At 42.3% G+C, this 27,109-nt stretch overlaps 1 protein-coding gene across 5 annotated transcripts in view; it reads right to left on the bottom strand.

Moving 5' to 3' along the window:
* NPAS3 (neuronal PAS domain protein 3) overlaps positions 1-27,109 on the bottom strand; it is a 344,072-nt gene that overhangs the window by 178,672 nt on the left and 138,291 nt on the right. For all 5 annotated transcript variants that reach the window (XM_075282962.1, XM_075282963.1, XM_075282965.1 and 2 more), the window contains one exon: positions 17,111-17,355. In XM_075282962.1, coding sequence (XP_075139063.1) covers positions 17,111-17,355 — 245 coding nt within the window. The remainder of the gene's footprint in view (positions 1-17,110; positions 17,356-27,109) is intronic.

Here is a 27,109-nt window from a genome sequence, read left to right as displayed (position 1 = left end):
TGGAAATGCAAAGGTAATTGCAGATATTTACAGCAGACGGATTTTAAGCCAATAAAATCACCCTTCGAGGAATGAAAGCATTGATTTGTCAGGGTTTCAATTAACAGGTCAAGAATTCCAATGGCCCCAGGCTGCAGTGACTAAGTATCATGGTTCTGCTGGCTGGGGTCACGCTCCCACATAATTACTGTCCCTCACAATTTTGTACAGGTGTCTATCGGTCATTGTACTGTATATGGGGCCTCAGGTAACAAAACTTAAAGGGCACCTATCATTTAAAAATATATAAATAACGATTATTAAAGGGAGTCTGTCACCAGAACCCAGCTCTGCAGATAGATAGGTTAGGATCACCTAAATCTAATCATGTTTCCCCTTGTGTCTCTTTTGCAGAAAAGTCATGAGGGAGTTGTCATTGCCCCAGAGACATAAGTGACAGCGCACTCAAACAGCTCAAGGGGAAAACTCTGCTGGATTCTGGTGACAGTAACCTATCTATCTGTGGGGCTTGGTTGATACACTGGATTCTGGTGACACTAACCTATCTATCTGCAGGGCTTGGTTGATATGCTGGATCTGGTGACACTAACCTATCTATCTGCGGGGCTTGGTTGATATGCTGGTTCTGGTGACAGTAACCTACCTATCTGTGGGGCTTGGTTGATATACTGGATTCTGGTGACACTCACCTATCTATCTGTGAGGCTTGGTTGATACGCTGGATTCTGGTGACACTAACCTATCTATCTGTGGGCCTTGGTTGATATGCTGGATCTGGTGACACTAACCTATCTATCTGGGGGCCTTGGTTGATATGCTGGATCTGGTGACACTAACCTATCTATCTGTAGGGCTTGGTTGATATACTGGATTCTGGTGACACTAACCTATCTATCTGTGGGCCTTGGTTGATATGCTGGATTCTGGTGACACTAACCTATCTGTGGGGCTTGGTTGATACACTGGATTCTGGTGACACTAACCTATCTATCTGCGGGGCTTGATTGATATGCTGGATCTGGTGACACTAACCTATCTATCTGCGGGGCTTGATTGATATGCTGGATCTGGTGACACTAACCTATCTATCTGCAGGGCTTGATTGATATGCTGGATCTGGTGACACTAACCTATCTATCTGTGGGGCTTGGTTGATATGCTGGATTCTGGTAACACTAACCTATCTATCTGCGGGGCTTGGTTGAAACACTGGATTCTGGTGACAAGACTCCCTTTACTATTGGTGAGTTATAGATAGTTTGGTCTAAACTAAAGTTGCAGAAACACTCTGACCCTTTATTTCTAAATGGCTCTGTGTAGAGGGAGGCGCAACCACCGTATGGATCCAGAATATAGTGTATATACCATAGCAGGGCTGTAAAGTTGGCAGGCCAAACCACCAACTCCAACTCCTCTATTTCACCATAGCCTTACTCCGACTCCTGCTCCTACTCCTCCCATTCCTTCATAAATGGTTGGCAGCCATGGTTAGTCAGAAGCAGTAAAGATCCTCTAAAAAGTAATTCATTATGCAATATTCATAATTATATAATTAAAAATCATTAATCATTTTATTTTGAAGTTGGTAACTTTTTTTCTGACTCCACCCCAAAATGGTCCCAGCTCAGACTCCGACTCTATAGCCCAGTAATATAGTTTGAGTCCACACGTCTCCAAGGAAATTGGGCCACGTATGAAGGTGCACGGTGCTCAGCTACCCTGTGAGATTAAATTCTGACTGTATTGTTCATAGCCAAATGCTGGGTGCCTATTGTGGGCCACAAGACCACAATTTACCACTACAAACCTTTTTGATATTTTGTAATATACAGCCATAATGCTTAGGTAGGTGATACATATCTACATTTCATGAGTTTTTTTCATGATCCATGATCCAGGCCTGATATTACTCTACCTACTGTAGGTGCTTTTGGCAGGGGTCAGTGTAGGCACTTTGACCTGTCTTCAGCTACATAGACTGACATGTAGGGATCTATGATGTCCTGGGTGTTCTAACCCCTTCCTATACTTTACAGTAGCTTTTCTTTGAGACTACCAGACAGGCTAGCCTTCTCTCCCTACATACATTAATAAGCCTTGGGCCCATCATCCCATTACTGGTTTACTAGTTGTCCTTTCTTGGACCACTTTTGGCATGTACTAACCATTGCATACTAGAATCACAAGACTAGACATTTTGGAGTTGCCGTGGACCAATTGTCTAGTCATCCCATTTTGGTCCGGTATTGAGGCCAGTAGACTCTGTGTCCTATCTACATATACATGATAGCTGTGATCATCAGTGTACTCATATGTGAGGCTGCAAAGAAGTCTACAGAAAACAAGAAGTCTCTGCATACTATTTTGCTTTGGGTGTGTGGGAATCTACGTAATTTCATCTGTTGGGCAGCACGGTTCTGGTTTCGAATCCTGCTAAGGACAATATCTGCAAGGAGTTTGTATGTTCTCCCCGTGTTTGCGTGGGTTTCCTCCGGGTACTCCGGTTTCCTCCCACACACCTAAGACATACTGATAGGGAATGTAGATTGTGAGCCCTATATGGGACAGTGACTGTCAATGTCTGTAAAGTGCTGCGGAATATGATGGCGCTATATAAGTAAGCATAATAAAAAATAATCTGTTCTTCTCATCCATTGTAGGCCCAAAAGGATGGAATAAACAATAAAAAGGATCAATCTAATGATGGACAACAACATTTCCCGAGGGACCCCATGGACTCTAATGGGGTCTGTTGGGCATTTTCTCCCTAAGGGTGGGTTCACACCAGCGCCCGGTCTCCGCTTTATCCAATCCGATGGTTTCCATCTTCTGCCCCAAGAAACTGGACAGGGGACAGAAACCCGGTGGTCTGTTTTGACTGCCCATGTGTGTCTTCTGCCTCTCCACGGTGAAACCGGACATGCAGGACTTTGTATCCGGTTAAAAAAAGAACGGTTTTGCCATGGACAAGCAGCAGACGCTCACGGACGGTCACTTTGCAAACCCATGGGTTTGTAAACTGACCACCGGGTTTCCGTCCCCTGTCCAATTTCTCGGGGCAGAAGACGGAAACCCATCGGATTGGCTAAAGCGGAAACCAGGCGCAGATGTGAAACCGCTCTGACATTGGCAAACGAAAAAGTCGGATTTACAGGACTTTATTGTCCACAATTTCAAACTAAATGACCAATCAAAATTGTAGGGTTTTTAGGATTTCTTCAAAAATAAGATAATAATGTGGAAAATGAAAAAAAAAATTCTTTAACATAAAACTTGATTTAAAAAAAAAACTAAATCTTGATATTCTATGTCAATGTTTTATAAGTTTTATTAAGTCCCGAGTCATTTCTGAAGGTAACGGTACTGCACATCTACGTAAGGCAAATACAATATACCGATGCTGTATCGCTTTATCCAATACGGCAGATACTTGTCTGAAATATAACGCACAGGTATCTGTAATAAGTTGTTGCGAAGCGGCAGGAACGGATTAATTAAAGAGACGAGAAATGTGAAGAAACACCAGGAGACTGAAGAAGGACCCGAGGCTGATCTCTAAGACTCTGTAGTACGATGTGACACGCAGAAGTGAATGAAGATTGCAGTAAACTATCGTAAACTACGGAAAAGAGGAATAAAAAGGACAAATGAAGGAAACGAATATAAGGATTTACCTTCGTAAAAGCTCAGAACATAAAGGTCCGCCACCGCAAGGATCTATTTACAGCAAATGATATGCATCAGCGGTCGGTTTAGGCTACGCAGCAATTTTTATCATTACTAAAGTCATCCTTAATTTATTGTTCTGCTCGGAAAACATAATATTCTATTGGTCAAGCTACAGCATTGATTTTTAATAGCAAAACTGCTCACCCCAGACAACAGAAGCCGGAATACATTGTCAGCGGCAGATCTCTATTTTAGGTGATTTTCTAGTCTGAGCATCTTTCACAATGGCTCAACATTCATCGCAACAGCTATTTTATAGCAAATGGTAAACTTGGTGGCAAATAGGAGAGAAAGCGAAAGCGAATTGCAGACACACAACAGAGCGGTCTATGTTTTTTGATATCCTGAATCCGGTATCTGATCACCGATCATGTACAATTTACTGTATTGTCCTGCTGCTTTTCTCTGCCCGTGGGTGGGACTGCTTCATTGTCTATCCGTTTCTAATTCTGTACAGTGTTCCATAAGGAAGATCATTTCTTTTTGTTTCCTATCAGTATGTCTTTTTAGAATGGGAGGAAATCCACACAAACACGGGGAGAGCATACAAACTCCTTGCAGATGTTGTTCCTGGCAGGATTCGAACCCAGGACTCCAACGCTGCAACTGAGCCACCATGTTGCCCCCCGAATATCATTTCTTATAGGGCCTGGAAGTAGCAGGTTGCTGGCTGATAGGGAACAATGAATTTGTAGATATTTGTACATGTAACACTATAGGGAGCGGTGACATTGTATGTGGACATGCATGTAGGTAGTGAGTGCATGCAACATTGTAGGGAAGGCTGAATTTATATTGGTATGTACAGTAATGTGCAAAAGTTTTAAGCATGCATCACATGTTGTAAAAATAGTAGTATTGTACAAATTGTACAGTGCTGTGGAATATGTTGGCGCTATATAAATAAAATGTATTATTTTTAAGTTTAATAGTTAATTTTGCCAATTAACAAAACAGTGAAAGAACAAAATAGAAATGTAAATGACATCAATATTTGGAGTGAGCTTTGCCTCCTACCAATTCTTCTCCATACACTTGCAGACAGTTTTTGAAGGGACTCAGCAGCGAGGTTGTTCCCGCCATCTTGGAGAATAAGCACAGATCTCATGTGGATGTTGCTTGCTCCAATCCCTCTCTCTCTTCATGTAACCCGAGACAGACTGGATCTGATGAGATCAGGGCTCTGTGAGGGCTATAACATCCCTTCCAGGACTCCTCCAAAGAGCGGTCACACCAACTATTCATGGGATTTAGAATTCTCTATTGTTCATTCACTTCATTTTGTTAATTGACAAAAATAAACTATTAACCCTTCTATTTCTGAAAGCTATTTACGGAGAACAACTCCCATCCCATGTATGAGACCGTGATAATGCTGGGCAGTACTGTCAGTGACCGACTGCTTCACCCCAAGTGTGAGAAGAAGCTATCGGAGATCCTTCTTCCCATCCGTGATCAGGCTGTATAATCAACATCAGACTAAGCGAAGATCACTCCGCACAGAGAACTAAATGATCCTGAGTCTTTCTTTTTCTTCTTAGTTCCTATGACTCCTAGTATCTTTCCTATCTGCTATTCTGATCTTGTATGTGTTCCTTTCTTGTAATATATTACTGTATTATACATGCTGCTGTAACACACTGAATTAGCCCATGGTGGGACTATTAAAGGATTATCTTATCTTATGTTTATGTGTGTTTTATATAACTGCACGTGTGCATATCTACAAGTAGTGACCCTATATTGCATGCAGTGATATTGTGACAAGCTAGTATTATTGCTATTTTTAAGGTAAATGATACGTCAATCTTTGTAGTTGACATATGGGCATGCATGTGTATTGGGAAATCAGGAGGAATTGCTGTCAGACAAACGCCATTTTTACCAATGTCTATCCAACAAAGGGAAGTGTATTTTCCCCTAACTAAAATGACCATACACTCCAGAACTGATATGTGTTTCTATTACATTACCATACAGATGACTGGCTATAATGCCATTCTTATAGGGACAATTTATTTGGCCAGCCGATTTGTGAATTTTTGTGATGTAATTAATACCATACACATGATAAATGACCCTATGCAAGCAATTCCCTGTGCAAGCAATGCAAGCTTCGCAAGGTAAGGCTTCTATCATCCATCTATAAAGGCGCCATGGTCCTGAGCTGTATGGTAATTCAACATAGGAACGCTGTAAAGAAAGGGTGGCGGACAGCTTCCAGCAAGAAGGGGCTTGACAGCCTGTCAGGGACCTGGGAAAAGACAGACATGTTCAAGCTCCAAGGCCCTATATCCAAAAATGTTTTTTAAAGCAGGAAAGGACACAGAAGACTGTAAGGTCCTTATCTGCTCTCACACTCTGCAATTCTGCATGAGAAAAATTATTTGTCATTATTATGGAGGGATTTGAACCCATGCTGCTAAACACACCGCCCTGATTTGAAAACGGATGCGTTATGGGAGCAGCGACCAAAACAGCTCTCCTCCTCCTCCTCAGCCAAAAGCAATTTCTTTTTCTAATTTTAGTTATGCACAAGCCTGCGGGCATCATGAGCGTTTAGTAATTAGTTTTATAATTACTGCTGTTTTGCTCGCTGTCATTCAATTTTTCTTACAGCCCGGCCCGGGAATGCAATGTCTCTTGCCCACAGCTGTGGAAATTGCTCTACGATTAGAAAGCAAAAAAATAAATAAAAGAAACGGGGAGATAACGAACAGCAACAGTCTTTGTTGGGTGAGATGTGATGCCAAATTTCGCCTGTTCCAGTTAACCCCTGAAACAAAAAGAAATGATTCGCCTCTGGCTGTGAAGCAAATGCAGGAAGATATTCTACGGGCTGTTACATTTCTTACACTCCTGCGCCAATCTCATAGAATATTATTACCTTCAGATGACTCTGTCTCCATACTAAAAGAGTTTGCTCCATCAGGTGTCCTGGAACGTTGCTGGCACCATTGGCATGTTGGGTCTTCGGAACTAATGTAGGCCATGTTCGTAGTCCAAATTGTGGCTGAAAATGTTCTCCAAGCAGGACTTTTTTGTCCAGAGACAAATGGAGACCATTTTTACTGTTTAAGGCTGAGGCCCCTCGTTGTGGAAACGCAGCTTTTTTTGTTGCAGTTTTGTTACGTTTTTTTTTTGAGCCAAAGCCAAGAATGTCTATGAAAGGAATGGGAAGTATATTGGAAGTTCTTATACTTCTACCTTCTGCTCAATCCATTCTTGGCTTTGTGTCAAAAAACCACAACAAAATCTGCGACAAAAAAACTGTGCTTCCGCAACGTGGGGCTTTAGCTTCACCCATTTGAGAATGGAGAAAAGAAAGAAGACCAAAGAATTGTCTGGGGACTTGAGAAGCAAAATTGTGAGGAAGCATGAGCAATCTCAAGGCTACAAGTCCATCTCCAAAGACCTGAATGTTCCTGTGTCTACCGTGCGCAGTGTCATCAAGAAGTTTAAAGCCCATGGCACTGTGGCTAACCTCCCTAGATGTGGACGGAAAAGAAAAATTGGCGAGAGATTTCAACACAAGATTGTGCAGATGGTGGATAAAGAACCTCGACTAACATCCAAACAAGTTCAAGCTGCCCTGCAGTCCGAGGGTACAACAGTGTCAACCCGTACTATCCGTCGGCATCTGAATGAAAAGGGACTGTCTGCCATCAGGACTAGTTAGGATAGCCCACCACATATTAGATGATTAGCTGGTGTAAGAAACCACTCAAAAATGGCCGACGGAGCATCCACAGTTGGCTCTGTCCGAACCCGAAGTGGTAGAGCCAACCGTGCATGTGTGGGATTTCCATCACAAAGAGAACAGCTTTGGTTGCCTACGTAAGAGAGAGAAAGACCAGAAGATGAAGATGGCAGTGACTAGGATACCGTAAGGGTCGGCGAGCAGGGGATGACGCTGGTGTGCTCGGAGCACAGGGAAAACGCACACTGTGCTCCCTAAACGTAATTTGCATATGAAAAGGAAAGTTTTTTCGTAGAAACGCTGGAGAGCTGGATAGAAACAAAGGTACAAGTAGAATGTCCTTTATAAAGGCTATTCCAATGGGCTTTAGTTAAAAACGTGTTTCGCCAATGATAGATTCCCTTTAAAGAACAAATAAGGGCGCTAAAGAAGGAGTGTTCTGGCAACACTGGCTAGCATTTCACAAGACAATTGGGCAATCTAATAACTATATTACATACAAGTATATGACAGGATGGTTCATCACTCTCGATAATGATCTTTTTTATACCTTCTTTTAGTAACCGTTCCCTGTACACAACATGACAAGGGTGTATATACCACTGTGCGTTTAGAGGAAAAAAGATATCAGCATCTACATGGATGGGATTCTTAACTGTAGGCATAGGAAGACTATACAACTTTCTAACTCTGGATTTGTTGAAAATATCACTAGTTATGGAAAAGTCCTGTTGAGTCTGCATTTATTTCAATACCATCTATTTAGTCAAGAAGGAATTTTTACCCCAAATTTAAAAAAAAATTGGGCTTCTTCCTAATTCTGGATCAGCGCTGCTGGACCCATATAACAGTATACGTAAGTGAGAGATCATTACTTTACATATCCCAAATAAAATATTTGACAAAAGAAAGACATTCTACAATACTTTCTACACATTTCCTGACTTGTCACTCTGAGACACTGCAAATCCAAAACAGCTCTATTCCTATTGGAGTGATTCCAAGAGTTATCAAATATGCAGAGGATGGAGGAACAATGGCTGGGGATAATGGTCCTGGTGCCAGTCCTGAATGATATTTAAAGGGGATGTTCATGGTTTTCAGAACGGTTGACAAACAGCAGGTAAGTTAATGGGATTTTATTATTAGAATGTGTTTTTTTTTTAATACTAACACATCGGAATAGCCCTAAGAAAGGCTATTCTTCCCCTACCTTTAGAAGTCTTCTCCGTGCCGCCATTGTTTAGATATTCCTGGTTTTCTTTGGTATGCAAATGATTTTTTTGCAGAACTGGGGACGTTCCCCTGCCCTCAAACAACACTGGGGGTTTCCCCAAAGCTGATTGAAAAATCCCCAGCGTGGCCTCATCTTCTTCTGGAACGCCTCTCTGCCACATCCTCTTCCGGTGCTGGTCTTCCAAATCCTAGACATGCGCTGTCGACTCTACCATCAGGCTTTGAGAAGAGCCTAGCTGACATTTGACCTCTGCAATCGCCTATCGATAATTTTTAAATTTCAACAATTGGTTATTCTCAACAGTACATATAGACCAACTATCTATACAATATATAATATTCTCTTACTATAGGCAAATGTTCTTTAGTGGAAAGTAAGAAATACCCAATAGCATCACAGTCACAAGTATATAGATGCCATTATGTAACAAAAACAGAAAAAAGAAGAAGAAAAACATATAAATGTACCCTAATAGGATTATCCAAATTTGCAATATAGAAGAAACCTGCATTACCTCTTATAATAGGCTTCTATATTCCTCTTAGCATCGGTGCATGATCCAAGCGTCACAGTTATACATTCACGTGATACCGCCGATCATGTGATATAAGGAAGATCACATGATTAAGGGAGAGGCTACGTCTGAGAGAAAGAGATCCCGCCTCTCTGTATATATTCTTATTTATCAATGAACCGTGATACACCTCCCATTCTGTACCACATGGTACCTATCTCTCCAATGAAATTTCAACATATAGATAACTACAAGTGGATAACAGCAACAGCGCCCTCTAGTTCAGTTATACACCGTATATTGATATTAAGGGAAAACGGTAATCAAAAGTTTTGCCAAAAAAGGAAAGAACCCAAAAGAGCATGTGCTGAATATAATTAACACGGTAAGTACAGAAAAAATATATATCAATATAAGAACTGAAACCAGAAAAAAGGAGGGGGGGGGGGGGAGAGAGAAAAGGGGGGAAGTAGAAGAAAAAGGAAGAGCAGAACTGGGGACGTTCCCCTGCCCTCAAACAACACTGGGGGTTTCCCCAAAGCTGATTGAAAAATCCCCAGCGTGGCCTCATCTTCTTCTGGAACGCCTCTCTGCCACACCCTCTTCCGGTGCTGGTCTTCCAAACCCTAGACATGCGCTGTCGACTCTACCATCAGGCTTTGAGAAGAGCCGACTGCTTATGTCTGCGGCCATTTTCTTGTGGATACTTACACAAGAGTACTGCATGCACAGTATGGTCATGTAAGCAGCCACAAGAAAATGGCCGCAGACATGCGCAGTTGGCTCTGCCCGAAGCCCAATGGCAGAGCTAACTAAGCATGCCTGAGATTTAGAAGACCAGCTCCGGAAGAGGACGCAGTGAAGAGGCGTTCCAGAAGAAGAAGAGGTGGTGATGGAGATTTTTCAAGTTGAGTGCAGAGATACGCCCCCAGTGTTGCAAGGAAAATCATTTGCATACCCAAGAAAAACGGGAATATCTAACGAATGGCGGCGCAGAGAAGACTTCTAAAGGTAGGACAAGAATAGGCTTTCTTAAGTCTATTCCTATGTGTTACTATTAAAAAATGGGATTCTAATGATAGAATCCCTTTAATATAAAAAAATAAAAATGCCCCTAACCTGGTCAATCCGCAGCTGCTCCAGTGCCACTACTCCAGCGATCCCCATCAGTCCCTATTTCTCTTCAGTGACAACATGCTGTACATGCAATGCATGTAACTACTGCGGTGCTGCTCGTATGCATGGTACAAGTCCAATGACTAGGCTAAAGCCAGTGACTAGCTGTGGTGGTCACATTGATAACTGGGACATTACATATGCAGCAGGGGACTGAACAGGTTTTTTTTTTTAGTCAACTTTACCTTTCAGAAATATACGTCCAGACCTGACTATCTTGGACAATATCACTTTGAGATCAGCACCCACCTATCTCATTTTTTCAACTTTCTGGCTTTTTTTCCAAGATGGTGCTGCATGAGTGGCAGCCTCAATACAGAGCTCCAACCTGAGAGCGACCTTTATCTTTCCCTTTTCACTCTTTTTGATTGTATCTTCAAGAATTCTCTACTCAAGCAACCTAGCATTATGAATTAGCTAACTACAATATATGGAATGGAAAAACCTGCAAACTATTTTCTTGTGTCTATTGTTTAAGCTTGGAAGAAACCTACTCAGCTGGAATTTCCTGTGTACATGCGCCTTGTTACCATCTCCTCACGAGCTAAAGAAAGCAGAGACAACATGAAGTAGACAAAGCATGGAGGGAAACTTGCATGAAACTGACGACTCATTTCAAGGAAATTTTTTTTGGTGTCTAAGGCTTATGCGCGGAAGATGCCTAAGGTCGGCTGACTGGTATTTCTTTCATTTACTGTGGACACGTGGGACTCTTTACAGCCTAGGAACCTACCATCTACCCCCACAAGTTAAGGAAACATGGCAAGAGAGCAGCACCCTGTCTCCCTGGATGGCTTTAGACTTCTTTGGGAGGATAGAATACGTGACAGTGGTAAGAAGATAGGAGGAGGGCTTGCGATGAAGGATGGGGTAGTTTATGGGACATTTTTATGGTTTTATTGTTGATGCAATATATCGAACTATCAGCTGAGCATGAGACCTCACAACCTACCAAAGGAACTACCATATGTTATCTGTTTCTGCCTGTTCTATCTACATGCTGTGACCCCCTCCTCATGTCCTCCAACCACGGTCGGGCTGTATTATCAACATCATTACGCACAGAGAACTAAATGATCCTGCAGTTTGTCTTTTGTTTCTTCTCCTAGTATCTCTCTATTGGCCATGAGCTTGTATGTGTTCTATCTTGCTATATACTACTGTGCTATCCATCATGCTGTATCACACTGAATTTCCCCATTGTGGGACTATTAAAGGACTATCTTATTATCTTATTTTAAGGCCCAACGTTGCAGAAACACAGCGTCTTCAGCTGCTGCAGACATGCAGTGGGAAAAAAAACTGTGTTTTACAGTACTGGCAAAGTGAATGAGATTTTGGTTAATCCCATCCACATACTTTGAGGGGGGGGAGAGCCTTGATATCAAAAACACACCATGTTCATTTTAGCTGCGGAATTGTGAGTATTTAATAGGGGACTACAAGACCCTAAAGAAAAACACAATGAAAAACATAGTCGTAAAAAACGTTTAGTTTTGCTGCATTTTTACTACGTTCTCTGTTTTTTCGTTGTATTTACCTGGAGTATATCCTATTGCATACGGATTTCCACGTTTTTCTGATATTTTGCCAAACAGATTATACATAAAATAGCTTATGGTAAATCATCACCATAGCAAAAACATTTTTTTCTTATTACATTACTAGGGTCAGTTTTCTTATAGGTTCAGATCTTCTAAGCTCCAAAATTATTGCATGTGTCCCCTCCCCAATTTGCTTACCTACATAAACATCAAAATCAGAATCAATCGGAACATCCGACAAACTCAGTCTTAATAAATTCTGCATTAGATTTCTTCACTTTATAATAAAGCACCAAAACCACGATCCAATACACTGCGGCCCCAAGAGACGCCGCTATAGTGCACTCAAGCAGACAAGGGTATCCATTTCTTTGAAAGCGGTTGAATGAGTATAGACAAAGGGGTCAGCCCTTCAAATAAAGGATCAGCAGTCATGTTTATAGCTTATAGGCATTGTTGTGCCTAGGGGCTAGGCTGCAATACTGGACATGGCCATTGACAAAAGTGGTGTTTTTTATTTATTAAGACTAGATAGTGCACTAGCTTTTTTAATTTTCTTATACATTTTATTCTATTTCCAGGACATGGCCATAGGGGCTGCCATTTTACCTGAACTTCTGCTATGCACTGTTAACAGTATCTAGTTACCGTATATGCTTTACAGCATAGTCATAAGCAACAATAGATTCAAGCTGATTTTTTTTTTTTTTTTTTTTTTTGTAGATTGCGAGTCCCATATAGGGCTCATAATCAATATTTTTCCTATCAGTATGTCTTTGTAGTATGGGAGGAAATCCACACAAACACAGGGAGAACATACAAACATACATTTTAGATGTTGTCCTTGGCAGGATTCGAACCCAGGACTCAAGCGCTAACCTCTGAGCCCCTATGTTGTCCCAGACTTGAGCTGATTTATTGAGGTCTAAGGGAGAGGTTTTTTACTGTTAGGAGTGAGCTTCTATTGTAATCTTGTCTGTGTTATTTGTGATGTAAAGGACGTGGCTGCTTCAATGAAAATCCCGACAGAATTGGTAAGTGTTAGGCTATTATTCGGCTTAGTGACAAGTGTGAAGATTACAGGATATAGTACTTTAAGGCATTCACATTTTTGGTAACATATTCCCTTAAATTAGATACCTCTATACACGATATTATGAGGATGTTCTAGAACAGAGCTACAATAGTACTGTATTACACCTTATTTATATAGTTACATAGTAGATGAGGTTGGATGAAGACATCAGTCCATCAAGTCCAATCTATAACCCTACAATCCCTACAGTGTTGATTCAGGGGAAGGCAAAAAAAAAACCTATGAGGCTCATGACAATTGCCCCATTTCAGGGAAAAGATTCCTTCCCGACTCCAATCTGGCAGTCAGTATAGAATCCTGGAGATTTATCATATAAAATAAGACAATATTTTCAAATTTAGGTTATGGTCCTATGTGTCGGGCCGCTGCAAATAAGCGGCCGGAGTAAAGGCTAAATAATTCATGACCTATCCTTAAAATAGGTCATCAATTAAACATTTTTGGAAAACGCTTTAGGCAAAAACGCTGCAAAAAAAAAAAAAGTGCTGTAAATACGCTTTGCATTTTTTTTGTGCAGCGGTTTTCTTTGCGATTTCACAGAGTTTTCCTCCGTTAACTTTCTGGCTCTATTATACCTACATGGAAAACGCCAGCGTTTCTGTAGGTATAATTGACATGGGCGATTTACAAAAACGCAAAGGTTTTTGAAAATGCAGCTTTTCTGTTGCAGATTTTCTTTCTGCAATGTGTGGATGGGATACAGATTATACGCTGCATTTTCGCAACGTGGGGCCCTGGCCTTATACTATGATAGATATGACATAGCAGGGCTACACAATGTGCAGGACTGCATTGCAGGATATTTAACTATCCAATGATCACTTACATTTGCTGTGGGAAGAAACTGCAAAACACTGTGGGATCCCATATAATATATAAATTGTGGGACGTGGCTGTATTAGGGTTAATAGCAGACAGCCTATGTTTGCAGCGCTGTCAGTCAATGAGCACGCCGGACTCATTAATCTGCCATCTTTGTTTACCTCATTGCACAGCCTGATTAAATGAATGATTGCTGACAGCTCTATGCATTTTTATTGTGCATACCCCGACAGCAAAGAACCGTTTAATGTCAGCTACTATGGCGCTTAGGAGGAAAGACACTGGAGCCGTGGTGGGAGCCGCGCAGACTATAAACACTTATAAGCTTTCAGTCTAATAAGATCCTAATACTTACAGGGAATGAGAGGTATATGCTTTTTCCTTCCCAGGGGGGTAGGATACATGTGTAATCGAACCATTTATGAGAATGCAGAGGAATGCAATGAGTCATGGACAGAAAATAGTAACATTACATTATGGATCGTTCTATACCGCCATAATATTGGTAGTCACAATGACAACAAAGTGCAATCTACAGGTAGCATGTTATAGAGCAGATTGATAGAACTGACAGGCCCAATGTTGCGGAAACACAGATTTTTTTATTGTTGCAGATTTTGCTTTGGCACATTGCATTTCTTCGTGCATGGCGCTTCAGACAAAAAATTCGCATTGGTTTCTTCTGCAGGCTTTCTATTTCAATTATCCTTATAGGGAAACTGCCAGCGCTTCCGTAGGTATAATTGACAAGCTACGATTTCCAAAACTGCTTCAGTTTTGGAAATCGCGCCATGTCCACGACGCGGTTTTTACTGCAAAGTGGGCATGGGATTCACTAGAATCCCATCCACTTTGCTCTGACTGTAAAACGCAGCGATTTTTTCCGCAGCGTTTGCACCGCAGGCAAATTGTGGCATTTACACCACGAGGGGCCTAAAGGCGTTTTTAGGCAAACTGGAAAATCCAGGGGACAGAGTGGACTAAAATAAAAAAAGAAGAAATGCTCAACTACCCCCAGTCTTCTGTTCTGGTGTTGGGTCTCCTGTTCTATTCTGTGCCAACTACTGGCCTCAGTGGTCACGTTAGGCATTGATGATGTATTAGCAGTGATGTCACTACTATCCAACACAAGACCAGTGACTAGCCATAGTGGTCACCACTTCATTTCTGACCCTGTCAGTTCAGACACCGAATTTAATAGGGGACCCAATGCCAGAATGAAAGACTGGGAATAGGAAAGTATCACTTTTTTCCATTTTAGACTACACCTGACTCCCTTGGATTTTTCAATTTACCTGGAAAACCCCTTCAAGAGGTCCAATGGGTGATCCTATTTAGTTACTGAAAGACATATCTGTATGCACACCGATACAAGGAAGGCTGTCACTGGATTCCTAAGCCCAACATGAGAATAGCTATAGATCAATAACGTTCAGGATCAATAATTTTCGAGCTCTCTGCTTAGTTCCTCTTGCTCTAGAAAATGCTGCCTGACAACTGGGCCATATTTTCAATGTGACAGGTTCACTTTAACCACCACATATAGCATTTGGCATGTCTAATAGTATATTTACTGTACAGTTTTCCTTATATAGTTCTTTAGAAGGAAACATTAAAAAAAGTTACTCATATCAGAACATGGTGCATGATTTTTTTTCACGTATTTTTTTTTTACAGTATTAAATCATAACAATATCTATATAAGGGACAAGACGGTGGCTCAGTGGTTAGCACTGCAGCCTTGCAGTGCTGGAGTTCTGGGTTCAAATCCCAACAGGAACAACTGTACTCTTCCCTGGTCAGACCACACCTGGAATACTGTGTACAGTTCTGGGCGCCTCAATTCAAGAAAGACATCGATATATTGGAGCAAGTCCAGAGAAGAGCAACCAAAATGGTGGAAGGTCTGCAAACCATGTCCTATGAGGAGCGGCTAAAAGAACTGGGATTGTTTAGTTTGCAGAAGAGAAGGCTGAGGGGAGATTTAATAGCAGTCTACAAATATCTGAAAGGTAGTCACAGTGCAGAGGGATCTCCCCTATTCTCATTAGCACAAGGAAGTACAAGAAGCAATGGGATGAAACTAAAGGGAAAGAGATACAGATTAGACATTAGGAAAAACTTTCTGACAGTGAGGGTAGTGAGAGAGTGGAATAGGCTGCCACGGGAGGTGGTGGGCGCTCCATCAATGGAAATCTTCAAGCGGAATCTGGATAAACATATAGCTGGGATGATTTAGGAAAACCTGCACTCGCAGGGGGTTGGACCCGATGGCCCTTGAGGTCCCTTCCAACTCTACCATAAGAAAAAAAAAAAAAAAAAACATCTGCAAGGAGTTTGTATGTTCTTCCCGTGTTTGTGTGGATTTCCTCCCATTCTACAAAGACACACTGATAGGAAAAAAAAATGTACATTGTGATCCGTATATGGGGCTCACAGTCTACATTTAAATAAATAAAAATATCTATATAAATTTGGTATCACCATAGCCACCTTGAACTGCAAAATAAACATGTTTCCCTTGTGCTGCACAATAAACGTAAAAACAAAACCTGAAAATGGATGGCACAACTATGTTTTTTTTTCCAATTCCACCCCATCAAATAATTTTTTTTTTTAGCTTTTTTGTGTGAACGGAAAAAATTGCTATGGCTTTTGAAAAATTGGGGCGTAAAGAACAGAAACAAAAGTGCAATAAAAAATAAGTTACATAGTAGATGAGGTTGGGTGAAGACATCAGTCCATCACATCCAACCTATAACCCTGCAATCCCCTACAGTGCTGACCCAGAGGAAGGCAAAAAAAAAAATAATAATCATGAGGATTATGCCAATTGCCCCATTTCAGGGGAAAAAAATTCCTTCCCGTTCCAATCTGGCAGTCGGTATAAAAAACCCTGGATCAACGTGTCCTTAAAATCTAGAGCCCATAACCTGTTATATTGCTCTCTTCAAGAAAGGCATCCAGGTCCTCTATGAACTTTGAATTTCATGATACGGGGTCTCACTTTTAGCTAACTTTTATGAAGTTTGAGATGAAAATGTCACTACAATCACTAGTTTTTTAAGGTGCAAACCTATTTACAGCTAAAGGCTATAGGTTTTCCTACAAATTTAATATGGGAAGAAAAACGCAAAGAAAAACCCGGCAATGAAAAACGCTTTGGAAAAAAACGCAAGACAATTTTGCAGCGTTTTTTAGCTGTGTTTTGCTACATGGGGCCTTAGCTTATCGGTGTCTTCGTAGAACCAGTTATTTAGTATACACATAAAACTTCTAAACACTGACGCACCTTTGACAGAGGTGTTGGGAGGTGGGCCTTCCATGCGTAGGTTCCATGGCGGATCTCCCTGGTTGGCAAAATCTCTCATCTTTAGGTAGCTGATGGTCAACCGAATGATGGAGGCCTTATCCAGTTGACTGGTGATGGCTGCAGGTAGAGGAAGCAGTTTGGCAAGCTCGTAAAACTCAAAATTTTCCTTTCCACGTCGAGAGCGAGCAGCATCCCGGGATTTCTCTTTCCGCAGGGCTTGTAAACTGTTGTGATGAGAAAAAATATAGTAAAAATTAAGAGATCTAACTAATATATATACAGGACGTTCTATACTTGGTAACCATGTCTATAAAATCATCAGTAACTACCGTCTACAAAGTTATATGCAGACTCACCAATTCATGTAAATAATATCTGCCTCCAAGTATAAGAGGATCAGTCAATAAACTGCACATCCAGGATTTTCTACTGTTATGGTATAACTGAATTAAGCCTCTGTTCACATGTAGCTTTACAGGGAACTTATAGTACCTTCAACAACTCCAAATCTTTGCATCCCTTAATAGGCATCAACTCCACTGATTCTGACATAGTTGGAATTTTTTCTCGAACCCCCACCATTCCTGAGCAATCAGTATTGTTATTTTTAACTCTCAATATATTAATTAGGCTATTATTGTCAGGTGGGCTGCCCTGGGGTGAAGTAGACCGTCTAGGACCGCCCACTTGACCATAGAGACTGAATATGCACCAAAACTAACTGCACTGATTGCTCAGGAAGGGTGGGGGCTAGCAAAAAAAAATTGCAACAGCAAAATTAGGGCACCAACACCTATAGATGGATGCAAGTGGATGGAGTTGATGGAGGTGGTTAAATGTCCTCTTTAAGCACATAACCGGAGTATGCAACGGGAAACTTCCTGGCACACATACCAAACCTAACCAAAAGTCATATACATAGTATATAGAAAAGAGTGTGCTGATAGTATACACTGGGCCAGTATATAGTATATATAGGCTACTTTTTCTATACAAAAGGACCCATTAAAAAAAATGTAAGTTCCCCTAAATGGTAACACCCATTGATTTGTATCCATAGATTTCTAGGAGGAATAACAGAGTAATGGTACAATGTAGAATTAGGACAGGTTCACACAGAGAAGTTTGGAGAGGAATTTAAGGTCTTCCCTACCAGATTCCTTTCCAAATTCAGGGCCTGTGGAACCCGTGGTGAAGACTCGAAGCAATACTTTGACTTTCCACCATGGCTATGTTTGCCTATTAGTCTCAGATACAATAGTGCAGCTCACGCCACGGGTCCTGACGGTGAATCAGCTTCAGAATTTACAGCAAGACTGAGCAGACCACCGTGTTGTGCAGCGTGATAAAATAATAAGAAGCAGATTCCAGCCAAAATTTGGAGCTGAAATTGAGGCTGAATTCGCTTCAAAAATAGCCACTGTAAAGATCTGAAGCCACTGTCAAGAGATCTAACTGGCTGTTTTAGAGAGTCTACTACCACCGAAATTTCTTCTAAACCACTTATATGCTGTGTGGGGTAGGTAGCAATGGAGCAGACCCAACCAGTAAGAGACAGGGACACATCTGGTGCAAAGAGGCTTATTTGAAAAATAGCAAAATAAGTAAATCTTCACTTCAGGTACAAAATAAGCTAACTAAAATACAACCTTAACTTCAAGCAAAAGAAGGTAAAAAAAGAAAAATCCTGCTCGTCCGAGCTCTATCTAGTACAGGATAAGCCTAGTTATACCTGTGGCTTACTGCCAGCCACACGAACAAAACAAAACCACAACAAAATAACAGTTAGGTCTCACCAAATATCAGTATTACTGGACAGACCCTCTCGCTCCCAGGATCTGCTCTGAAGTGTAGGCTCTACAGCCTTTTATGGTCCACTAACAAGCCTAGGACCTGCAACTGGGGCTGAAGCTTACTCCAGACCCGCACTGGCCCACACATATTTCAGAAACCTGGGGACTCCAGCACTCTGCTTGTCACCTTCTCACTGCTGTTACCGGGGCCATTAGTGAGTTAGTAAAGTGTACGGGCTAGTTCACATGGGGAACGGAATGGCGTATTTTGGTCCTGATTCTGATGCAGGAAGCCGCATCAGAATTGGACCAAAATGCGCCTGCCACGACTGTCACGGCTTCCCGTTCCGGAGTAGGCTCAAATGAATGGGCCCAGACCGGAGGGTGCTGTCGCGAGGTGGACGCCGGGGCTGACTCAACTGCGGAATCCGCCTGAAGAAAGGACAGCTCGTTTCTTTTTTCCGTGAGCCGGAGCATACCACTCACGGAAAAAAGGAAGCTACATAGACCTCTATTGTGAGGGGGCGGATTCTGAGGTGGATTCGGCGTCAGAATCCACCCCCTTTAGCCCCGTGCGAATGAGCCCTACCAGGGTGTGGCCGTGTCTGCCTGAGCAATTTCTTTTAACCTGTGGACACTCCTTGAGTGTACCCGACCCACACACTAAATACAACTCCTTTAGAAACTTTTTGAATGTATTACATCAAATAAAGTTACACATTTTCAACAAAAAAAAAAGTTTGCACAGAGAAGTTGTGGCCTTTCTGAATTCAGGAATATATCCTGATACGGTACGGCAATGATTTAGGGTTAACTTCCCATAAAACCACATGTCTCCGTCTCTTTACATGTAGAGTGTCAGGCGTGCACCAGGTTATGGATTTTCCTGAGCACACCTTCTATTAATCAATTACTCCAGCCTGGGAGACGGAAAGGCTGCTCAGCATCCCCAACTCTCCCATCAAAAATTCATCAAAGGCCGGAGTTCTGGAGCTTTGAAGCCTCCCTGCACCTCTCGTGTTTCGATGTCTAGCGATCAGAGGCACCACCCGTCGCTCCCTACCCTGGCCTCTGTAATGGGAACGCTTGTTCTAACATGCTGAGCTTTCGCGGCATCTAACGGGAGAACAAGTGAAGAGGAGCCACTGCTGGGACTCCTTAGGAAACCATGGTGCTATTCCTATTAACCAGCTCACGGCCAAAGATACCTGACATGTAGTCCTATAGAGTCTAGCACTGTCACAGAGTCTCATTGTTGAGCTAAACCTTGACCTAAAGTGCACTGGATTTTTTTTTAAATCTGCAAAAATACTACGTGATAGATGACAAATCTCAATGTGTCAACTTTTTGCATACTTAGGCAGATCATAAATATAGTGCGCGTGTAGGAATGTTAAAGTGGTTGGTCAAAAGTTTGATTTATTTTTTTATTTATTTTTTTCACAATACTCACCCTCATTGATCCCCTGCCAGTCTCTACTTCCTGGTCACTGCCAACACTAATACAATGTTTTTCAGCCAATCATTTTCTCAGACGGGCCATCAACTGGCTTAGCAGTCATTTCCATGTTTGTTGGAAGGGACCAGGAATTGGACCTGGGCAGCATCGGAGCCAGAATCTGGGATCAGACAGGTAAGTAGCACTCACTTTATTTAAAAAGCAAACAAAAACCCCCACATATATTATGTTATATGCACCGGATACGCACTTTAAAAGAGTTTGCCAACTTTGGGATCGACTTTTTGTCAAACAAATGGGGATTTTCAAGAGACCCTCCCCCGAGCTCCACTGTAACATATGGCAAAGCCTAAGTGAGTGTTAAATTTCCGTACAGCACCACCACAGGGGAAATTAAGTATTACACTGTGCCCATTCAAATCAATTGGCTGTGTGTAGTATTCTTCTCTCAGAGCTGAGGATTTCACTATATGTAAAGAATATTCCATAAGGGAGGGTTCACACGTAGTTACATGCCGTGTGTTGTGGCACATAGATGCCGCGTGAGCTTTTGCGGGCCGTTCACGCTCCCATTGATTTCAATGGGAGCGTGGATCGTATACGCGGCGCTATTTTGCGGCCGCAAATCACGTGGCACGTAACGCCGTGTGAACCCTCCCTAATATAGGAAATGGGATTGCCAAAGTAGAAATTTTGACATGAGATTACCAGAAAAAAAATCTCCCACTATTCATTTTAGCATATCCTCTAGGAATTTCCAGGGTGAAAATATTGGTGACCCAGTCCCATGGTAAGTCATCAATATCAGTGACACCCATCGTCCCCTGCTGCTGACACAGAGAATGGAGCAAGAAGCAGTCTCATGTTCAGCCACTGCAGAGAAAACAGCGCTATCTGCTTCCTGTTCCATTATCTGTCTGTCAGCTTCTCAGAACAACTGATTCTTGGCTGTGTTGGGTTTTGGACCTTCATCGATCTGATACCGATGACCTATTCTTAGGCCAGGTCATCGATATTTTTGCCTAGAAAACCCTTTGAAGAAAAGATACAACCCTTCAACAATGTAAGGACAAGGACACACTTTGGGTTTCTGGATTAATATAAGGAGAAGTACCGTCTGTCCTTTATAGGTTCTCACCATTCATGGCCCTCACTTGCATTAATAAAACCTGACCGTGTGTCCTTACCCTTAGATGATCTTTCCAAGCGGTCATCTAATCAACATAAGTTTACAAGCAGTAGAAAGGATCCTGCCTTCCCCAAGATCAATACAGCGAGGCGAACATTAGAGTTAGCCAAAAAAGACGAAACGATAAAGAATGAGGATAATGAGCAGCTAAGAGGATAACCCAACACACTGGGAAATGCCATCAACATGGAGGAGGAAAAAAATTGTAGGTAAATATTTAAATTGGTTTTCCTACAAGAGTAAGTATTGGCAATGCCAAATATCTATTCGGACGTGCCAATGAAGCTTGTTTGATTTGATTTGATTTATCCCTATCCATAGAATGGGGAATATCATGCAGATCAGTGGAGGTCCGAACACTCAGTTCCCCAATGATCACAAGAAAAGGGGGTTTAGATCACCCACTTTGGCCATCTCCAGCACTTCCAATGAAATCAATGGAGCAGATGAGTAGAGGTCTTTGTTCAATAGAGCATTTGGCTCACCCTATAATGTAAGGGGCCGGCACTGACCCTTTAAGCTGCACTGTATGTCCACCCTTAACCTCTTGCTGTACGTGTCTGTCCTCTCCTTATTTGTCCTGTGCTCTCCCTTTCCTGTTGGCTAGCTCAGTCTCTGACTATGAGCCAGGGCTACAGTAGAGCAGCGCCATTCTCAATGGGGATGAAGGTGTAAGGCCTGGCATGATAATAATGCTTTGCAAGAACTGTGCGATGTGCTATCAGTGTCCTGACAATGAGGGCGGTGGTGAAGTCCCCCCAGTGTTTAGGGGTCTGGGTAGCTGCACAAAAACATTCAGAGGAGCATTGGGACACAGCATTGGGAATGGGAACTCTACGGAAAGGAGCGGGGCCTGCAATGTCCCACTTTTAGAAGGGCCATCTAACATGATCAAAATAGTTAGGGTTTGCTGATACATCCATCACTAAAAATTCCATTCCATTTGTGCCGCCTGTCCACCGCATTCAGATGAATAGGAGAACTGCAGAAATTTTTGCAATAAATCTGACACCTGTCAACATCCCCAAAGGGTGCTGTCGCTAATACAACGCTGATTTTGGAGGAAAATCCAAATAATAGCTCATGACCTTTGACAAAATGCAACATCGTGTTGAAATGTGTAGTGACCACGACCGGCAGAGTTGTATAGTGGCAATGTCAGAGGTTCACCGGGCCTCTCGATATTTGAGGTGCTTGGGTCCGTGATTTCGGATATCCTCATACGCCGCCCAACGGTTTCGTTTTCAGACATATCAAGCACACACAGCTCGGTAAGGTATGTGCCCTTAGCATGAGACTTTCCCCCGCCTCCAAGCCGTGTATCACCGGGACACTCAGCCTATCGTGTTCTACAGCAGTGATCTGCCATTTATATCAGGCCAAAATACGCTGCTATATTTAGTTGTGAAATTGGCCTTTTATGTTCCTGATGTTTACAGAGTCGGGGAGAAATTAATGTTGACAGCCGCAGGCAGCTCGTCTTAACCCTTTCAGTCTTGCAGCGCGGAAAGCTGCACACCTAAACACAGGGGAACGTTACCTACTGCATCTATATGGGATATCAGGGGTGCGGGGATGACGGGCTGCCCTCAGTACCCATTAATAATTTCATTATGGGCACAGTCAATAATCCGTATATAGATCAGCTCTATATAACCAAACAGTATAAATGACATCAATGGAAATCTTCAAGCGGAACCTGGATAAACATATAGCTGGGATGATTTAGGAAAACCTGCACTCGCAGGGGGTTGGACCCGATGGCCCTTGAGGTCCCTTCCAACTCTACCATAAGAAAAAAAAAAAAAAAAAAGACATACACTCTATAATAGGAATTACTACTAAGCATTCAGAAAGTGGTGTTAGGAAACCCTATAGATTGTAGCCAGCCTAAAAATGGAGATCTGATCACGTTCAGGCTTTACGGAAAGCTGGGTGACATCCCTACTATGTACCGTAATGGAACTTAGATCTGACTGAACAGAATACCAAACGACTATACACTAGGGAACAAGGGTGACCCTTTGGTATTCTCTATTTTAGTAGAAATGGCAAATGTGTGTTTTATGAAACAAAGTGTTGTGCAAAAGTTTTAAGCAGACATCGAAAAAATGCCACAAAGAAGAATGCTTTCAGAAATGGAATTGTTATTAAATTATTTTTTTTGTTAATGAATGAAAGGAAGTGAATAATAAGAAAGAAATCTAAACCCCATCAATATCTGGTGTGACCGCCCTATGGAGGAGGAGTCATGGAAGTGATGATCCGGCCCACGCAGAGCCCTGATCTCATCATCATCCAGTCTGTCTGGGATTATATGAAGAGACAGACGGATTGGAGCAAGCCTACATCTACAGAAGATCTGTGTACCTCCCTGCCGAGTTCCTTCAAAAACTGTCTGCAAGTGTACGGAGAAGACAAAGGGGAAAGGACTCTCCAAATATTCATGGGATTAGATTTCACTTATTTCATTCACTTGATAAAAAATAAACTAATAACACAGTATTCTTACTTCGCAGCATTTTTCCTCACCTGCCTGAAACTTTTGCACATCATGGTGTACGTGTTGTTACACCGGGCAGGCCATTAATAGACTTGACTCGTCTCTTCTCATAAACACTAGGATTGCCGCATATAATAACATCTTTCTTAGGGCTCTGTCTTCTGGCATCCCTCCGTTATTCCTCCTAGAAATTTATGAATAAATTGACGGCTGGGCGTTATCAGTTGGAGGCGTGTCCCTAGGCTTGTCCAATCAGCATCAGACTATGTCGGGCCACGCCCTCCTGACAACGGAAGTGGTAGCGTCCTATTGTCATATATTTCTAGGAAGAATAACAGAGGAACGGCCCAATGCAAGGTAAGAAACAACGCCCCGGAATTTTTATTATATGAAGAGTTTATGACAGATAACCCCCCTAGGATAGCGGGTACGACGATACAGGTTGTATATATATTGGGTAATAGGTAGACTTGAGGATAAACACCATCTTATTTCTAGGGTGTGCCCGCTAAAGGAGAGGTCCTGACACACATTTAATCCTATCAGCTATTTGCTAAACAGACAAATAGGTAAAAAACTGCAAATAAATGCAATTATCGGCGGCCAGGTCTGAGATACAAGATGGGCAGAATAGAGGTGTCACGTCCCATTACCACACTGACACCTGATGTACTAGGCGACCCTCACTCAGGTCAGGTGCCCCCCTCCTCTCACAGCTTCACATGTCAAATCCAATCAGCAACAACAAAGCGCGGGGCGAGAGAACACAGCTGTATCGTGCTAAGTCCTGACAGCGACTACCGCCAATTGTCAGCCAGGAGCGTGGAGTGTCAGCTTTTCTGTCAAGCTAATACAGCAATATTCTGGCACTGGAAAATATCTCTGGTATCTATAGTACACAATGGTAGTGCTGTACATTATTGCAAGGATAAGGCTATGTTCACATTCGCGTCAAAGTCTCTGTTTGGTCCGTGAAGAATCCTGGACGGAAAAGTCCTATAAAAAAATTATGGACAACCAAAGGACCCCATTGAAGTCAACGGGGTCCATTGTTGTCCATCATTAGAGGGACTGTTTTTCCATTCTTAAGATCATACAACGGACAAGACGAGACTCTGACGTAGATATGGATGCAGGCTTAGGCTTCATGCGTACGTCCGAGTGTGCCATCCAAGGTGGACTCCAGGGGTCCATTCTGCTCTAAAGAAAATAGAGAAGGTCCTGCTTCGTTTCAACAGAACAAAACAGAATGGAAGACCCCCATAGAGGGCATGATAGAATGAACTTGGCTGAAACCTGGATGTGTCATCCAAATGCATTCGGCTGCAAAATTGGTGCCAATTTGGATGCACACCCAGTTGTGTACAAGAAGTCTAAGAACACAAGATCTGGTGATACAGTAATCGTCCAGTTTTATCTGCAATACTTAGCGACCATTCATTAAGAAAACCACACAAAATATTCAAGGAGCGACTGTTGGCCAAACGTCCGCTCACCTACAGCTATTCCTTCTGCCCCACCCAAGCACATCAGTTAGGCTGTGTGTGCATGTGTTCTCTTTGGGAAAGGGAAATAAGCCACTGCCAGACACCAATGAGAATAAAGGACTGGACATGTTGAAAACCAGCATGCGCATTCCTTCATTCCCTCTGTTGGTAGGGATGTTGTCACAAGTTGGCACAACCCATTACACATAAGGTAGTTGGCCAGCCCTGCCAAAGTGATCAGGTTTGACCGATATTAAAGGGGTTGTCTGAGGCCCCCACATCACCTATCCACAGGATAGACGATAAGTATTACATCGATGAGGGTCTGACACCTGTGGTGCGGCTTTTGACTTTTTACCTTGTATATAGTTTCTGGTAACCGAATCAGCTGATCAGTGCGGGGTCCAGGTGTTGGGCTCCCACCGATCTGATACTGATGACCTATCCTGAGGACAGGTCATCAGTATCCATTACCCATGGATCTCAGACAACCACTGTAATCTAAAATGTTTATGGTCAAGGAGCACTGTGTGAACAAGAGATCAAGCAAGTTAAAACTCAACATGTTGAGCTGTCTTTTCACCCAATGTCATCTGTCAGTGTGTGTGTGGGGGGGTGGTACAGTTCGGGCATGTGTCAGAACACGGTCTTATTCAGATGCCATTCCGTTCCCCTATCCACATGAAATATGTGGAGAGCAAAGTCCTGCAAGCAGCACTTTCCTCTCCACATTTTTCATGTGGAAACCGAGCAGAAACCACATGGACCCCATTATAGTCTATTGGGTCCATGGATTTCCTTAGGTAACGGCTTTTTCAATTGGATAGGTTTCCATTTGGGGTCCCCAACAGATATCCAAGCACATGCTGAACAAGCAACCCAATTAAGAAGTATGGAGTGGATTTTTTTTTCGTTGTCTGCGACAATTCTGCCCTGCGTGAATTAACCCTAAGATGTCTGGTTTAGTCAAGGCACCTCTGTGCTGTAATGTTAAAGGGAACTCGTCATATTGAACATGCGTGCGATCTCTGGTCAGTGGGTTCATAGGACAGAAAGAGACTAGAAGATTGATATTTAGTAGCGGACACCTTCATTATATAAGTGTGCATACAGAGACACCGAGTAGGACCGCCCACCGGACTCCTAAGAATTAAAGTGAGAAAATTACAAAATATACAAAATATTTTCCAACACACAATACATCAATCTGCTCGGCTCCTCTTGTTCTATAACATGCCGCATACACATTCAATGTGACAGGTTCCCTTTAAATGGCTTAGTCCCACACATCCCTACCTGTTGTCATCTACATGCTCATTCACATTCTTCATAGAGCCCGACACTAAAAGTTAGGAAGCCGTGAATTCCCTTTGCCTTCACCACCTCCACTGGGAGATAATTCCATGAGTCAAACCATTTTCTGCCAGGGAGAAGCGTATTGTTCACAGAATCTCAATACAAACAATATTAATGTGTTACACCCCCTCTGGGGTTAAGAGCATTTTATCTGCGAATTCATTATATTGCCAAGAACGGATAAAAGAATC

The sequence above is a fragment of the Leptodactylus fuscus genome, chromosome 7, assembly GCF_031893055.1.
Source record: "Leptodactylus fuscus isolate aLepFus1 chromosome 7, aLepFus1.hap2, whole genome shotgun sequence".
NCBI classification, from domain to species: domain Eukaryota; kingdom Metazoa; phylum Chordata; class Amphibia; order Anura; family Leptodactylidae; genus Leptodactylus; species Leptodactylus fuscus.
This window is presented reverse-complemented; position numbering and strand designations above follow the sequence as displayed.